The sequence below is a fragment of the Herpailurus yagouaroundi genome, unplaced genomic scaffold (genome assembly GCF_014898765.1).
Source record: "Herpailurus yagouaroundi ecotype Mexico unplaced genomic scaffold, PumYag 250, whole genome shotgun sequence".
Classification (NCBI taxonomy): Eukaryota; Metazoa; Chordata; class Mammalia; order Carnivora; family Felidae; genus Herpailurus; species Herpailurus yagouaroundi.
In genome coordinates, this window is record NW_024412467.1 from 24282101 (window position 1) to 24301056 (window position 18956).

An 18956-nucleotide genomic window follows, 5' to 3' on the forward strand; every position below is an offset into this window, starting at 1 on the left:
TAGACAACATGGCAGCACTCTGCATGTATACCTGCACACATGTACATGCATACACAGTTGCACATATGTGCATTTCTGTGTCTTGCCAGAGTCTGAGGCTTTCATTGTGTCCTCACAGAGTGAGTCTCAGAAAGGCTGAGCACTGAGCACCATTCCAGGAATGGAGACCCAGATTTGCTGTTCCTGACTTTTAGTGTGACTTTTATCAAGTCATTCTCTGTGAACCTCAGAACTGGTTTCTGTTTCTCCTAGAATTGTTATAAAGCTCCAACAAAAGCATTTTTGAATTGTAAAATGTCCTATAAATGTATAGTGGTGGCACTATACTATAAGAAAACTACAGCCAGGAAGAGTGGTTGAGTGGTCTGCTCAAGAGCCCTGACATCCCCATCTTCTGAGATCCAGTCAATGAACTATACCCGCAAATTGGAGCCACAGCTTTTTTTTTTTTTTTTTTTTTTTTTTTTTGAGAACAAAATGACCCAATTCCAAGACCATTCAGTGGAAAAAGAATAGCCTTTTCAGCAAACAGTGCTGGGACTTCTTGACATCGATGTGCAAACAACTACTTTGGACTTCTGGCTCACCACATACATAAAAATTAGCCAAAACTGATTGAAGATCTAAACATGAGAAATAAAACTATAAAACTCTTGGAATAAAACTAGAAGTAAGTCTTTATGCTCTTGAGTTAAGCAAAGCATTTTAAGATATGACACCAAAGCACAAACACAAAAGAAAAATTAGATAAATTGGACTTTTATGTTTCATAGGATACCATTAAGAAAGTGAAAGTGTTTGTATACCTTAAATTTACACAATGTTACATGTCAGTTACCTATCAATAAAGCTGGGGAAAAAAGTAAAAAGACAATTACAATCCATGTATCTGGTAAGAGATTTTTATCCAGAATATATAAAGAACTTTTATAACTCAATAATAAAAAAGATAAATAACCAAACTTAAAAATGGGCAAAAGATCTGAATAGACATCTCTGCATATAAGATGTACAAATGACCAATAGGCACATGAAAGGATGCTTAACATCATTAGTCATTAGGTAAGTGCAAATCAAAACCACAGTGAGACATTTGTGTGGAACCACGAAAGAATCCTAATAACCAAAGCAAAATCTTGAGAACAAAGCTAGAGGCACCATGATGCTTCCTGATTTCAAGAGGTACCATACTTCCTGATACAATACAATAAAGCTATTGTAACCAAAACAATATGGTATTGGCATAAAAACAGATGCATAGATCATTTGAACAGAACCAAGACCCCTGAAATAAACCTATACATAGATGGTAACTAATTTATGATGAAAGAACCAAGAATGTATAACGGGGAAAGACAGTCTTCCTAATAAATAGCATTGGGAAAACTAGGCAGCCATATACAAAAGAATTAAACTGGACCACTATCTGACACCAAACACCAAAATTAAATAAATTAAAGACTTGAATGTAAGACCAGAAAGTATATAACTAGAACAACAACAACAACAACAACAACAACAACAACACAGGTGGTAAGGTCCTTGACATTGGTACTGGTGATTATTTTTTGGATTTCACACCAAAAGCAAAGGCAACTAAAGCAAAAATAAAATAAGTTGGAGTACATTAAACTGAAAAGCTTCTGCACAGCAATAGAAACCATCAATAGACTGGAAAGGCAACCTACTGAATGGGAGAAAATATTTGCAAATCATATATCTGATAAGGGTCTAATATCCAAAATAAAGACTTCAAACAACTCAATAGCAAAAAAAAAAAAAAAAAAAAAAAAAAAAAAAAAAATCTGATTTAAAAATGTGCAGATCTGAATAGACATTTTTCTAAAAAAAGACAGATGGCCAACACATACATGACAAGGTGCTCAATATCATTAATCATCAGGGAAATGCAAATCAAAACCATAATGAGATATCATAATATCATATTATACCTGTTAGAATAGCTATTATCAAAAAGTTAAGAGAAAGCAAGTGTTGGTGAGGATGTGGAGAAAAGGGGACCCTTGTGCACTATTAGTGGGAATACAGGAATGTATTGGTGTAGCCACTGTGGAAAACAGCATGGAGTTTCCTTAAAAAATTAAAAATAGAACTACCATATGATCCAGCAATTCCTAAGGAAATGAAAACACTAATTGGAAAAGGTAGTTATATCCTCATGTTCATTGCAGCATTATTAACAGTAGCAAAGATATGGAAGCAACCTAAGTGTCCATCGGTGGCTGAATGGATAAAGCAGATGTGGCGAATATATACAATGGAATATTATATTAAGAAGGAAAGAAGGACATCCTGCTCTTTGTGACAACATGCAAGAAACTTGAAGGCATTATGATAAGTGAAAAAGGCCAGACAGAGAGATAACTACTCATGATACTACTTTATGATCTCATGTGTATGTGGAATCTAAAAAAAAGTAAAAGAGAAAACAAATACAGTCATAGATACAGAGAATAATTTGGTCATTGCCAGAGACAAGGGAGTGGGGTGGTGGACAGTGGGTGAAATGGGTGAAGGTGGTCAAAATGTACAGACTTGCAATTGTAAAGTAAATAAGTCATGGTGTTGTATAGTATGATGACTATAGTTAATAATGCTGTATTGTATAATTTGCAAGTTGCTAAGAGACTAGATCTTAAAAGTCATCATCAAAAATTTTGTAACTGTGTGTGGTGTTGGATGTTAACTAGACTTGTGGCCATTTCATGATATATGCATATACCAAATTATTATTGTACACCTGGAACTAAGATAATATTTTATGTCTATTATACCTTAATAATAAAAAAATCCACAGTGATATACAACTTCACACTCTCTAGGATGTCTACAATCAATAAGACAGACTATAATAAGTGTTGAGTAGACAGTAGAACAATTGGAACCCTTATTTAGTGCTGGTAAGAATGTGAAATGGTGCAGCCACTTTAGAAAATAATGTGGCAGTTCCTCAAAATGTTAAATGTTGTATGCAAATGACACTACTTCTAGGTACATGTCCAAGAGAAATGGAAATATGATATGTGAAAGAAGCCAGTTATAAAAGGCCACATGTTATGATTCCATATGTATGAAACATCCAGAATAGGTCACTGCATAGATGCAGGAAGTAGATTAGTGGCTGTGGGGGTGGGAAGGGAAGATGGGCAAGAGATTGCTAATGAGTATAGTGTTTCTTTAGGGGATGACGAACACATTCTGGAATTAGATGGTGGTGATGAGTGCATAATGCTGTGAACACTAAAAACCACTGAGTCGTAAACTTTAACAGGGTCAATTTTATGGTATGTAAATTTTATTGTAAGAAACTGTTACTTGAAAAGTGTAACCCCAAATTGTGCTTTCTTGCCTATGAAAGCTTAGGAGGAAACATACTTTTATCCTATTTAAAAAAAATTGGGGGGCGGTGCCTGGGTGGCTTAATCGGTTAAGCTTCTGATTCCAGCTCAGGTCATGATCTCACGGTTCGTGAGTTCGAGCCCCATGTCGGGCTCTGTGCTGACAGCTCAGAGCCTGGAGCCTGCTTCAGATTCTGTGTCTCCCTCTCCTCTCTGCCCTGCCCCTGCTTGTACTCTGTCTCTCTGACCCTCGAAAATAAACAAACATGTAAAAAAAATTAATAAAGAAATAAAAATAAAATTTTTTAAGGGTTTATTTATTCTTGAGAGAGAAAGAGCACAAGCAGGGGAGGGCCAGAGAGAGAGGGAGACACAGAATCTGAAGGAGGCTCCAGTCTCTGAGCTGTCAGCACAAGGCTGGATGTGGGGCTCGAAGTCACAAACTGTGTGAGATTATGACCTGAACTGTAGTTGGGTGTTTAACCAACTGAGCCACCCAGGCACCCCTACTCTTATCCTGTTTTACCTCACGTCTGCCATGTGAATTTTACTGACAGGCCTAGATGACATGTGTTTAGAGTCAGGTCTGTGGTCACCAATCGCCCAAGTTCCCTAAAGACAGACTGCACAAGACTGCAGCTTGTGCCCAGGTGACGCTCAGGACTGGCAGCAATGAGGGCCGGTAACCTCACTCACCTCAGAGAGGGGTTTTTCCAGGTGAAGATTGAGGTCATTCACCAGGCAGCAGGGAAGCATCTTTGTATTGTGCCCAGCTGTTATTGGCCTGCAAATAAACCAGTGACAAAGATTTTCATCATTACTATTTGGGGACATTTTAATATTAGGTTAATTTATATTTATTGTGCTTAGAAATAATTTAAGAAAAATAATATATCAGTCACATTTATTTTTAAGAACCATCCTAAGGAAGCGCAAAATATTAAATTATTCCTTGAAACCTCTTTTTGGAAATCATTCAATTATATACATTAGTACTTACTGTATTTAATGTGCCTCAAAATTAAAAGATTATGTATGCATGTGATATGCTAAAAATCTTGTATCTTAGTTAAAAATTAAAAAAATAAAACAATCTTTTAAAAAATCAACTGTGTCCAAAACACATATTCTCAAACTTCTCTGCATAAAAGTCAACTGGGATTGACTCATTATAAATGTGGATTTCCTAGGATTCTACCCCCAAGAGATTGGTTCATTCTGGAATTTTAGAAATACCACAAGTGATTCTGAGGAGCAAGGGTTTGCACTTTGAGAACCACTGCCATAGGGAATTCAGCCTAGAATTAGGAAGTAATATGTGTGTTTAAAGTGTTCTTCACTTTACCATGGATAATTAATAGATATTTCTTAAGATATTTTTCAGTCATTTGATGTTAGAATAGATCACATTCATACTCTTATTCTGCTATTAGAAAATATTTTTCCATGATTTTTATTTATTTTTATTTATTTCTTCTTTTTTTAATTTTTTAATGTGTATTTATTTTTGAGAGAGAGAGAGAGATTGAGCACAAACAGGGTAGGGGCAGAGAGAGAGGGAGGCACAGAATTCAAAGCACGCTCCAGGCTCTGAGCTGTCAGCACAGAGCCCGACCTGGGGCTCGAACTCACGAACTATGAGATCATGACCTATACTAAAGTTGGACACTCAACTGAGTGAGCCACCCAGGCACCCCTCTTTTTCTTTTTTTTAAATTTTAAATCCAAGTTAGTTAACATATAGTGTAATAATGATTTCAGGAATAGAATTTAGTAATTCATCTCTTACATATGACACCCAGTGCTCATCCCAACAAATGCCCTTCTTCCACCGAACACCCCACCAGGAACCCTCAGGTTCTTCTCTGTATTAAGAGTCTATTATGGTTTGTCTTCCTGTCTGTTTTTATCTTATTTTTGCTTCCCTTCCCCTATGTTCATCTGTCTTTTTCTTAAATTCCATATTTGAGTGAAATTGTATGATTTTTTTTATAAGCATAACATTTCTAAGTAAGTGAAATTGTAAAATGTGTTTGTTTTACCACCGTCAGCATCTATGTTGCTGCTAAACATTAATGTAACACTGTCTTCACCTGCTATTTCCAGATTTCTTTTGACTTGGCTGAATATACTGCAGATGTTGATGGAGTTGGCACTTTGCGGCTTCTGGATGCAGTTAAGACCTGTGGCCTTATCAACTCTGTGAAGTTCTACCAAGCCTCAACTAGTGAACTTTATGGGAAAGTGCAAGAAATACCCCAGAAGGAGACAACTCCTTTTTATCCTCGGTCACCGTATGGTGAGAACGCATGGGTATAAACTTGTACATGTGCCATGTTCTTTTGGCATGGGCGTGCGTGTGCTTCTGCTTTAATTCTGTTCCTTTCTCTCATCTGAAGTCATTTGAGTGTGAGATTAACACTCAGATTGGACTAAGTGAGCAGACATTGAGAAGCATACCTTTATACACTGCTAACTACAAGTATTTGCTACCATTGCCTCCAGGGTGAAATTACCACTTCACTTCACCAATCCATGTTCATTCAGTCTTCCATACAGATCACTTTGAAAGGAAAATTAGGCCCACATGACTTTTTTTTTACTAAACTGTTGTAAGATTTGCTGAAGTGATAGATTTCATTTCATGTTTTTTATTTTCCCAACGGAAGTTTCCCTGGGTTCAGATATTTAAAAACAAATGAACAAAAAAAACAGGTCTATTATATCTTATATATTTTTAAAAAAAGAGTATTCATGGAAGACTTTAGTGATAAAACTTCTAAGCATCTAGAATATTAAGATTCCTTTTTTTTTTTTTTTTACTTTCTAATTCCTTAAAACTAAGAAAATGGGAATAAGATCTTAGGTCAACTTGATATATTGCATACTATAGTTGAATCAGTTAGATTGTGGAAGACAGAACTGTGGCTATTACAAAAGTAAAAAATTCTTAAATATTTTCTTGTGCACATGATTAACTGGCAAAGGAAACTTTATTTTGTCTTTGGCTTTCATTCAATTTTTTTTCTATCTTAATGTAATATAAATTATAGTTTTTGCAAGTTGTTACTTATTTAAGATGAGTGAAAATCACTGTCTTTTTTAAGGAGACACCATCATTTATAATAATTACTGTCTTTTATTTCCTTTTAAAAAATTGTTCAACAGGGGCAGCAAAACTCTATGCCTATTGGATTGTGGTGAACTTCCGTGAGGCATATAATCTCTTTGCGGTGAATGGCATTCTCTTCAATCACGAGAGTCCTAGAAGAGGTCAGTAAATATGTTAATGGACAAGAGAATTTCAGACTTTTACAACAACTAAAAAAGTTGTATGTTATATTCTGTATATGTACTGTGCAGACTGGGGAAAACTTCACATCTGCTTTTAACTACAGTTGACCCTTGCACAACAAGGTTTTGAACTGTGCAGGTCTGCTTATACAGATTTTTTACAGTACAGTACTGACAATGTGTTTTCTCTTATGACTTTATTAATAATATTTTCTTCTATCTAGCTAAGTTTATTGTAAGAATACAGTATATAGGGGCGCCTGGGTGGCGCAGTCGGTTAAGCGTCCGACTTCAGCCAGGTCACGATCTTGCGGTCCGTGAGTTCGAGCCCCGCGTCAGGCTCTGGGCTGATGGCTCGGAGACTGGAGCCTGTTTCTGATTCTGTGTCTCCCTCTCTCTCTGCCCCTCCCCCGTTCATGCTCTGTCTCTCTCTGTTCCAAAAATAAATAAACGTTGAAAAAAAAATTAAAAAAAAAAGAATACAGTATATAATACGTATAACATACAAAATATGTGTCAATCAAATGTTTATGTTATTGGTAAGGCTTCTGGTCAACAGTAGGCTATTGGTAGTTAAGTTTAGGGGGAGTCAAAAATTATATGCATATTTTCTACTGCATGGAGGGTTACCATTCCTTACCTGTCTGCATTGTTCAAGGATCAACTATATTTTGAATGTCAGAAGTGGTAAATGAAAAAATACAAATCCAGACTTAATTATTTAGTAAGTTTGCTAGGTTTTTTATTCAACATGAAAACTGAACACTGTTCTAATTTTACCATTTTCATTGGTAGGTCTTCTCAAGCACATTTTCTTTCTTTTTTCTTTTTTTTCTTTTTTTAATGTTTATTTACGTTTGAGAGAGACAGAGACAGAATGCGAGTGGGTTAGGGGCAGAGAGAGAGGGAGACACAGATCTGAAGCAGGATCCAGGCTCCGAGCTGTCAGGACAGAGCCTGACATAGGGCTCAAACTCATGAGCCGTGAGATCATGACCTGAGCTGAAGCTGGCCGCTCAACCGACTGAGCCACCCAGGCACCCCACAAGCACATTTTTAACCTAAATATTAGGAAGTTTCAAAATGAATGGAAAGGAATAAGTAGTAAACTAATGGTTGTTTCTGGAAGTCACTCTTACTTGTGTAGACTCAACTTGTAGAATCCATATATTTTTTTACATTGAGTCAGTTAGATGTCAATATTCTTTCTTTACATTCCATTGAAATAGACATCCAGAAATTACCATGCTTCTAGAGTATATGTTTTTTTTTAAATTTTTTTTTTCAACGTTTTTTATTTATTTTTGGGACAGAGAGAGACAGAGCATGAACGGGGGAGGGGCAGAGAGAGAGGGAGACACAGAATCGGAAACAGGCTCCAGGCTCCGAGCCATCAGCCCAGAGCCCGACGCGGGGCTCGAACTCACGGACCGCGAGATCGTGACCTGGCTGAAGTCGGACGCTTAACCGACTGCGCCACCCAGGCGCCCCAAGAGTATATGTTAAAATAAATTTGAAATCAGTTCTTGTATTTAGAATCATTATCACTTTTTTTCAGAAAACCATATTTGTTTCTATTGCCTTGTTTGCTTCTCATAAGTTTCTGTTTGAACTGTTAGCAACATGCTGGCTTTTCCGTTGCAAATGTAAGGTTTTAAATAAGAAAATGTGTACTCTTATCATTATTTCTGATTTGCTGAAGCATGAGAAATCTTTATAAAACTTGTATACTCTTCACAAAATGATAATTACCTGTACAATACAATTCTAAGAAGTTTTATGAAATTTCACTATCCTTTAGCCTTTTAGCTTGAGAATCATTGAGAAGTCCAGTCCTAATTTGTTTCATTCATGTCCACCAACTAGTAATGCTTATAACTTTTTCAGTGAAATTTTATGCGACTGTATAGCTACATAATTAACCTATAAGTCATGAGGAAAGAGTAAAGTGATAGATTTATAAAGGTATCTTTAGCATCAGTACATTTTTATTTTATAATTGCATAAGTTAAAAATTCCCATGATGGGCCATTAGAGCATAAGAACCCAATCTGTCATGTCTGTCGCTCCAAAAGAAAACAAAAAGCAGCCAGAAAAGTTTCTTTAATTAATTTTGTGGTTGTAGATATTCTTAGTAGAGGGAAAAGGAAAAGGAAGATCGTAGCTATCCTTGCTCACAGCATTTGGTGTGCGGGATGCTCAAGGCATCTGTTTAGTAAATGATAGTCCCTCCCTCTTTCATCCTAAGTATGTTGATACCCATTGTTTGGGTTTTTGTGCTTTCCACCTCTCAACTTTTCCACCTGAAAAACAAAATAAATAAGTAAAAGTCAATTGTTTTGGATAGGTTAGGATAGGGAAAAGCATTCTTAGTTGCAGAATGAAAAGATACATTAAAATATAACTTTCCCTCAAAAAAAATCCTCTATTTGCATATCTTATAATGAGAACTAATTTTTGTCTTTGTCAGTGTTAAACACTTTAAAATTTTTTTATTTTATTTACTTTTTTAAACATTTATTTATTTTTGAGAGAGAGAAAGTATGTGTGAGTGAGTGGGGAAGGGGCAAAGAGAGGGAGACAGAGGATCTGAAGCAGGCTCCACACTGTGAGCATAGTCGAGCCAAACGTGGGGCTCAAACTCATGACCTGAGCTGAAATCAAATCTGCTGCCCAACTGACTGAGCTACCCAGGTGCCCTAAAAAATTTTACTTTAAAATTAATAACTTCTTTCTTCCCTTTCATTCCCTCTCACTGACTCCCAGCTCTGTCCTCAGGCCCACTAAAGCTCCTTCAGAAACATTTCAAGTGTCTTTATCCTTAAACACACAGGAAGGGTTATTCTATATGTAATATTCTACATTTAGGGCTTTTGTTAAATATTTGTTAAAAACTTGATCTTGTAATATACACATTCTGTTTTATTATATACCTGAAAATCAATATTTCATTTTTTATTTCATTTAATATCAAATAATGAAGAATTATAGGGGTATATGTAAAAATGATATAATACTTATTTGTTAAGATTTCTAATAGTTAATACTTAAAGCATTTTTTGAACTTGAAAATTAATTTTCATATTAACTTAGTCCTACAATACTATTATCATTTTCTCACAATTATTATTTTTATTTATTTATTAAACTTTTCCAAGGAGATTCTTTGGAATCTACCATTAAGGAAGTCTTCTTCCTGTGTTTTATTTTTGAATCTTCAGCTTATAAAACAATACCTCTGTGCTAATAAAAATTCAATACATATTTTTAAATGCATGAATGAATAAATGAATGAATATCTCATGTTTTAGTAAAACTTTACTGAGTTGAGAGCTAGGCAGTCTGAACTAGAGAACAATAGGAATTTATGTAAAAGTTTTAAATAAATATTCTTTTACTTATTTCATGCATAAGGGTAACCAAAGGCTAACTATTCTGAAGTAAAGATTAACCCTGACATACTTTAATAAATAGATAAAATTCATTTCTAATTAATAATCTTAGTCTGTATGCCTATAATTGCTATAGTACTTTAAGTTTGTTTTCTTAAGTAGGTTTAGCATTTATACCTCAGTCCTCTTTTGCCCTGTTATCACAGTGATCAAATAAAATACTTTTTTTTTTTTTAATGTTTACTTATTTTGTTGAGAAAGAGTGTGCCAGGTGGGGAGGGGCAGAGAGAAAAGGAGACAGAATCCAAAGCAAGCTCAGTGCTGTCAGTTCAAAGACTGATATGGGGCCTGAAGCCAGGAACCATGAGACCATGACCTGAGCCTCAGTTGGACACTAAACTGACTGAGCCACCCAGGTACACAATACTCTTTTTTTAATGCAGTGGTAAACTTCAGTCTAGTCCTAAGGTATATATCCCAAATGCCCAGCTAGTAGAGCCCAGACTGATGCAGCCTTTTTGGGGTATGTGCTTTTTCTCTAATGAAAAATAATGACCAAGGCACCTTTTGACTACAGGAATAGTATTCTATGGGAATTTCTAACTTTAAAAAGTATGAATGAAGAATTTTTCAATATAAAGATATTCTAGACCAGAATTTGGCAAATAATGGTTCATGGGTCAAATCCAACCCACCAGCCCATTTTTATATATTAAAAAAAAAGTTTTATTGGAGCATAGCCATGTCCACTTGTTTGTATATTAATCTGTGGCTGCTTTCACAGTAGTCTGGTGGCCTGCAAAGCCTAAAATATTTGCTGTCTAGCCCTGTAAGAAAACATTTGCTGGCCCCACCTATAGAATAATTTGTTTCTCAACATCAAGAAACTTTCAGTTGGGTTTAATATTTCTCCCAAGGTAGCAAGATAATCTTACACAAAAGATTTCTTATAAATATTGAAGTCAAAGAGAATAAATAATTAACTCATCCATTAACAAAATTCTGAAGTGTTTGGGTCAGTTAGGGTTCTGTTATGCTTTATTGAAGCACTAAGGTGTGGAACCAAATAAACTAGTAACTGACTGAAGATCTGTAGCATAGCTCATTACAGCAGCCCTCCCTCCTGAGTTTGACACTTTTTCCATTATATTTTTGACGGGGTTATATGTCTTTTCTCTATTCCAAATACTTTGTAGTTTTCTTTTTAAGTGTACTTATTTTGCTTTGTTGTGGAAAGATCACAATGCCTCTAAAGATAGTTGGGATCACCTGTGTTTGGCATCGAATTAACAGTTGGAAATCATTGATGTAGAGAATGAAGCCAGTAATCAGAGACTTGGCCCCTGTTTCCCTCAGTCAGCCATGTAGTCACTCTTTCAATTAAGGCAAGATAGTTGATATGCTCATGCTTTAGGTATGCTTATTTTATAAAATAGAGGCACTTTAGTAATATTTAGTACAAATTAGTAATGAACAGTAGTTAAAATTCCATAAAGGCATGAAACTGTATGGTATGTATTGTATGCTGTGGGAATAACTACCATGTTTTATATGACAATATCCACAGATATTCATTAGGTGCTTTTATTCATAAGCACTCAACTTTTTAAAATAAAAAATGTACTATTCTTTTTTTAATTAAAGGGGTAGTTGCTTTATGAATAAATTGCAAAAAACAAGACATCTATCTGAAAACCTTTTTCCTTTCATGTTGTTTCTCCAAATTTGAAGTTCTCTGTTCCCTTTACATATCTCTATATATGTACATAAATACGGTGTTCAGTTTGCCACAAATGTGAACGTGGCTATAGTGACACTTTTCTTCTGGAAATACAGATTTATATATTTTCTATTTAGGAAATAAAGGCTGGGTTTATTGTCTAGCACTATTAAATTTCTTTGAGGAAGGTGTCATGTACAAAAAAATCTTTCAGCATTTGTTGCTAAGTGTTTTTGAAAGTTATATCAGTTAATAAGACTGATGTCATAAAGCTATTAACTATATAAATTAAACTATGGAAAATATTGAGAAATTTTTAAATTAAAGTATTTCATGAATAAAGACATTAGAATTTCTTTTTCAATATATTGTTTATCAGTATAAGAGATTTTATAATCTCTTAAGTTTAAGATTATTCTATAAACCAGAACATTAAAACAAGGCTGTTTGTAAAGCTAATGGTAATATTTCTAGTTCTCATTGTTTATTAATTTAGAAATAAAGTAACAGGAATTCTTACTATTCATCACCTGGATAATTAAAACATTTTACTAATTATATTTTATCCTTATATTAGCAGACTACTTTGTCATTTCACAAATAACAAATTTGCTGACCTTTAAAAATTATAAATAACAATATATATGAAATAATATATTGAAAAAAACGTATTTTACATGATCAAGAGTGAACAAAGAGAGATATCCTACCTTCTAGTTTCCAAAGATTAGAAAAGTCAAATGATTAAACTTGACTTGATTTCCTGACTTTAATAACTGTAGCCATCATGATTAAGAGTGAAATGCACATAATATTGAGCATTCATTGTTTGTGACTTTTCCATTTTCAGTATGAGTGTAGAAGTAGTGTCTAATATCTTACAGCTAAGTAATGGTGTAGGTTTCTGAGAGACTTTCCACAGTCTATGTCCTTAAGGAGAAAGCCCACACTAGGAGTGTGTTCCATGAAAGTTCTCTGCTGTCTGGTATCAGCAGGTGGGGCTCAAGTGTCTGCTGGTTCACAATGGTGGGCCCATTGACTTTTGACCCTCACTTGGATGCCACTGGTGTTACAGAAGGAGGTTAGTTTAGCAGTTCCAGTCTTTTTTTTTTTTTTAATGTTTATTTTGAGAGAGACAGAGAGAATGAATCCCAAGCAGGGTCTGCACTGACAGTGCAGAGCACAAAGTGGGGCTCGATCTCACAACTGTGAGATCATGACCTGTGCCAAAATCAAGAGGCAGACACTTAACCAACAGAGCCACCCAGGTGCCCCAAGAGTTCCAGTCTTTTTATGAGGATATTTTTCTTACGTTGACTCATCTTAATGTGTAGATCATTAGATCAGTCTGGACAATATAGTGACTACTACTTCCAGAATAAACTGAAGAAGTAAAGTTTGGCTATGTGAACCTACCTCATCACTATTAGTTTGCTAGCAATGAATCACATGCAGTGACTGCCTTCATCCCTTGGATACCTTTAGCCTGAGTAAGAAAGAAACCAGGGTCCATGTCAACAATATTATTTCTTCCATTTTCTTCCCATTCTTTTTCTTCTTTTTTTTTAAGTGTTTAAAACTGGAACATTTACTCAGTTCTACATAAATTAATATTTTTTCTTAGGTTTTCTCCTTTTCTTTCTCCTTCCATGTTTGACCCCTAAATAATGCTGTCACCCACATATGGTGTATAACTGTGCTACCTTCTCTGTGACCATGGAGTCCTATAAAGAGACTCCATCATTGCCTTCTCCCTCCAGGAGCTCTTTAGTTTCTGGACTCCTGTTTTCTCTAGAATTCCAAGAAAGCCTAATAAATACCACGAAGAGGCTGGGGCATTTATGTGCTTATTTTATTTTGTGTTTCTTAGTCGAGAGGAACTTTTTATCATTTCCCAGATGAAGGAATCAGAGTAGTTTGGCCACATCATCATCATCATCATCATCATCGTCAAGCATTATAATAGTGAAAAATGTTACATCCATGAGGTGTTTTGTTGCATTTGACATTGTGATTTAATATCTAAAGTTACTTTTAGAGACATTTTAACTAACTTATTTAACTTACACATCTCTTTATTTGTATGTGGAAATTCATACACCTATTTTTTCTAATTCTTTAATTTAAAAGTGTATAATAACCCATCAAATAATATTCTTTATTTTAAAGAGCTTTTAGGGAACAGTTGATATCCACTTTTATGTATTCTCCCCAAATACTCTCAGAATTTATGAGATGGGAAGGAGTTTAAAGATCACCCCCTCCCATTGATTTCATCAATGAAGAAACTGGAGCAGCATGAGGTTGTGTTGTTCAAGGTGACAAAACTAACATGTGTCAACACTAAAGCTAGAGGTAATCCTGAAGAGAGAAATGACATAAGCATTGTTCATATTTGCAGAAATAGCATGTATATGAACTGTGAGTTGGAAGTGAGCAGATCAACTCCCATGCAGCAGAGCTGGTACTTGTACTATGGAACGAAGCAAGCAGAGAAGTGGGAAATCTATCTCAATTGCTTTTATCTTTTTGTAAAAGACATTGATTGATTCGGTTAATGGAAATATAACCTTTCAGATATTTAGCAGAATAATCATAATAAAACATTACTTTTATAATATTAAAATGTAAATATGCTATGAAGACAATGACTTATCTTGAATATCACCAAAAAGTTGGCAATGAGAAGAAACAGAGCTAATACACAATACGTTAAAAATCATGTGGTAATAAGAAGATATAAAGTACTTTAAATATACCTGTAATTAAGAGTTTAGGACTACCACAAATGGATGGTGTACTACTACTGTTTAGATATTGAGCCATTTTTAGATGAGTGTAACACATTCCTCTAAATATGGGCTTCATAAGAAATCATATATATCAGTCTAAACACAGTATTCAACTGAAAGAATCTGACATTTTAAGGTTCATGAACTTGTGGTTTTGAGTTTTAGACTTGAGTTTTATTTTGTTTTGTTTTTTTAGCTACCAAGTGTTTTGCTTTTTAAAATTCCTAACTATATTTATTGTTATAAATTCATCTTCATATGTTTAAGCTATAATTCCTGTAAAAATCAACTAATTAAGTCACAGTAAATTTTTGGATAATTTTCCCCTTCATTTTTTTCTAATGATTGCTCTTATTCATTGCTGGAAGATAGACTAATTCTCAAGGATTTTGGTTCTCAACTGGGAGGGAATGAGGGTAGGAAGAGTGTGACTTTGCCCCTCAGAGGACTTGTGACAATATCTGGAGGTGTTTTTGGTTGTCACAACTGGAGGTGAGGGTAACAGCAGGAATGCTCCTTAATATCTTACAATGCACAAGAATACCTCAACAGCAAAGAATTATCCAGCCCCAAATGTCAGTGCTAAGGGTGAGGTAGCTGGCTCTAGAATTTCACCCTTGAAATGTTATCATCCTATCTAAACAAATATCATCTATAAGACTGGGATCTTCTTTTTCTTTACCTATCACTTTTATTTTGCAGTAAATCCTTCATGGAGCTTTAGCAAGCATTTACCTAAACACAGGAGAAAAAAAATAAAGAAAATAAAACTTCTGATTTAATAAGTAGCTCCATGTGAAACCATTTAGGCCTTAAGTGTTCTGGTCTTCTATAGGTCAAACGCCAGTCAGGGAAACCCAGAGAACAGAATTGTTATTGCAGGGCTCTCCTAATCATTTTGGGCTGAATTCTTACTTTCGTGACCCACTGGTCTGCAGAACCACATCAAAGGTAGGACCTTGACGACCTTCCTTCCACCTCCAAAATAAATGAGCATATTTATCTTTTGTTGTAAGTTACAACAAGAACAAAGCTTTCCTTTGGGAATAAGCAATAGAGTCCATGTTCTGTCTTTGATATAAGACAATAACAAAAATGGATTCAAGATAATTTTTCAATGCATAGGATTACAGTAATATTAGTGTGAGATGTTCACTTTATTTGGGAATTTTCCTTTAAAATTATTTGAATTCATAGATAATTTTAGTACTTTAGGGATAATAGAATTCAGGATATCAATTAAATAACTTATTTTTATAACTAGAACTTATTTTTATTTATTTCAACAGGCAGAAGCATTCATTTGTGTGTGTGTGTGTTTGTGTAAATAAAACAGTATTTTTAAAAATTACAAAGTTATTATTTGCCTGAGTAGCAATTTAGATCATATAGAACTATCAAGAAACAAGCAAACCAATATCTAACAACCCAGTATTTTATTTGTATTTCTGTCTGTTGAAGCTACCTTGTGGTTCTTTTAGATAGGCATCATAGCCTCAATGTATTGAAAGAAAATTTGGCCGCCCATTGCAACATCAGCAGATGAAGTAATCTCATGCTAGAGTTCAGCAGAGCATTAATGTGTTTTACACAATGCCATTTTGTCTGTGTGTAAATGGTTAGATTGTTGGCAACTCACCTTGGACCCACCTGATTTTAGGTGGCCTTTCTGGTTGGGCACAAAGTGACATCATCTGGCTTACTATTACATTTGTAGACTGTGATACTTCACAGATGACATCTGCACTTGGAGATCACAGAGCTGTCTGCTGATATTATTCACTGTGGGGAGATGAGGTGTAATTGCTTAAACATGAAAGACTTTTGAAGCACTAGTTGTTCTAATTGAGGTGGTTGTTACCACTAAATAAAGTCAAGTCCTTCTCACCTACTGAGGTGAGACTTCTGAGACTGTTGAATTGATTTTTTTAATGTTTTGTCATTTCTGTGACATTTACATTTGAAACCAAATGAACAACTGTCTGATCTCACATAGTGCAACTCCCACAGTATAAGCAGGCAGTGTACACAGTGGTTAAGAGTGCATTAAGCCACTCAGAGCCAGGCCTGGATGGAGTCAGCTTGGCTGCACTACTTTTTCAGACCTCAGTTTCCTCTTCTGTATTGCTAATGTGCCTGCCTAATAAGTGCACTGCGAGGGTCAATGAGGCAATATATGTTACCTACCTATGGGTCCAGTGTAAAGATAAAATAGAGCATATGTGAAAAAGATTAATATAGTACCTGGTGGATTTTGAACATGTGTGTATTTCTTTTTCCTTCTTTATTTCCCTCTTACTGTATTTTCAGCACTGAACCTAGAGTATTTCTTTTTTCCTCCCCTTCTGAGGTAAGACTGTGTTGGAGCCAAACCAATTTGTGGGGTTCTAGTGGCTATTGGCATAAGACTAAGACAGTGAGAAATATAAATCCTGCAGGGCCTGCCAATTAGAGATGGTTTTGAACCACAAACAAAGTATATTAATGATGTTTACAGATGAGTTAGAGTAGTCAATTTATTTGCATGAATTGCAAAAAGAAAAAAAATGTAGTATTGGAGACTCGCGTAATCACAGGAAGGCCATTTTCAAGTGAGATTCAGGCAGTTAAACCAGTGAACCTTTAAATTAGGGAAATCAAAAAAAGATGATGGATATGGAAGGAGTATGGTAAACATCAAACACGTATGAAAGACCCTTGGGAAAATTAATGAAACCTTCTAGTATTTTTTTAAATGATTCAGATATTTTTATTAATGTCCTTGTGAGAATGCTACATGAAATACAAAGTGCTGTTTTGTCAAAAAAAATTATAAACAAGAATTTTTTTTTTTTTTTTACTTTTTGGCTATACTTGGAAAAAACACATCAGTACAATTATAATTTAAATTTCATTAATTATAAGATAAATTACAATTCTTTTCAGAATAGCATTTTCCCTCAAATTCAGTTTGAATCAAAGCTTTTCTTTTTCACTATTAATTATGAATTTTGTTTTCCCTTTTAATTGGTTCAGGCTCAGGTAAGGATACAGAAGTATTCAACTGCTTCAATCCAGGTTCTATCACTTAGTAAATGAGCGACTTTTGGCAAGTTTCTCAGTCTTTCTGAGCCTCAGTTTTCTCATCTGTAAAATGGGGTAATATTAGTCTTCACTTATGGGGCATCTGGTTGACTCAGATGGTTAAGTGTCTGACTTCAGCTTAGGTCATGATTTCATGGTTCATGGGTTTAAGCCCCATGTCAGGTTCTGTGCTGACAGCTCAGTTCATGACTTTGTGCCCCATGCCAGGCTCACTGCTGTCAGCACAGAGCCTGCTTCAGATCCTCTGTTTCCCTCTTTCTCTGCCTGTCCCCTGCTCATGCTTTCTCTTGCAAAAATAAAAAAATAAAAAGTGAAAAAATTAAGGAAATAATGTAAATAAAGTTATTAGCACATTATTATTATTACCACTACTACTAGTAATGTTGCATCTGGAGAAGGAGGGTCAATTTGTACCACCTCACAATCTAAAATGTAGGAATAACAAAAAGGAAATTAATGAAGGGATAGACAACTTGTCTTTCCTGAGCAAGTATGGAAGTTAAGCTTTCAGAGCTTGGTAACTGGTAATTAAGGTAGACAAGATGTGATAAAGTAATTTACAGAGTATTGAACATGAAGTATTGGTAAGAATAAGTTCTGAACTTCTGTTGTTTATGGAATGTTTAATTCCCAGAGTTCATTTGAAGACTGAACTCGGAGCAGAAAAGATTTTTCTAGATAAAGGTTTAAAATCATACTTTCCTATGCTCACTTTTGCAGAAGAAAACTTGTGCTATAAGAAAAAACTGGTTGCAGGGATACCTGAGTGGCCCAGTTAGTTAAGCATCCGACTTTGGCTCAGGTCATGATCTTGCAGTTTGTGAGTTCCAGCCCCGCATCGGGCTCTGTGCTGACAGCTCAGAGCCTGGAGCCTGCTTCGGATTCTGTGTCTCCCCCTCTCTCTGCCCCTCCCATTCTCATGCGCTGTCTCTCTCTGTCTCTCAATAATATAATAAAACCTTAAAAGAAAAAAAGGAAAAAAAAGAAAATACTAGTTGCAAAGAAAGAGAAAGATCGGAGAAGAGCCACATAGCACTCTAGATCCACAGTAAGCATTCTGGAAGCTCAGTGGAGGAACTGAAGCCTTGCATAAAAACCAGCTGATAATGACTCAGTGCTTAAAGACAGCATTCGGCCAGTGCATAAACCAATACTAAAACAGAATGATAAACTTGCGGGAACAAACCCAGCCGGACAGACCAGCCTGCAAGGGGCACAACAAAGAGAATCTGCCCAGAACAGAGCAGTTCCTTAGGTCAAGATCATTTTGTGTGTGTGTGTGTGTGTGTGTGTGTGTGTGTGTGTGTGTGTGTGT

The 18956-nt window shown here is 35.3% G+C and overlaps 1 protein-coding gene across 4 annotated transcripts in view; it reads left to right on the forward strand.

Annotated features, from left to right (window-relative positions):
* The window catches only part of GMDS (GDP-mannose 4,6-dehydratase), a 638647-nt gene that overhangs the window by 286443 nt on the left and 333248 nt on the right, over positions 1 to 18956 (forward strand). For all 4 annotated transcript variants that reach the window (XM_040460741.1, XM_040460740.1, XM_040460738.1 and 1 more), the window contains exons 5-6: positions 5466 to 5658; positions 6528 to 6632. In XM_040460741.1, coding sequence (XP_040316675.1) covers positions 5466 to 5658; positions 6528 to 6632 — 298 coding nt within the window. The remainder of the gene's footprint in view (positions 1 to 5465; positions 5659 to 6527; positions 6633 to 18956) is intronic.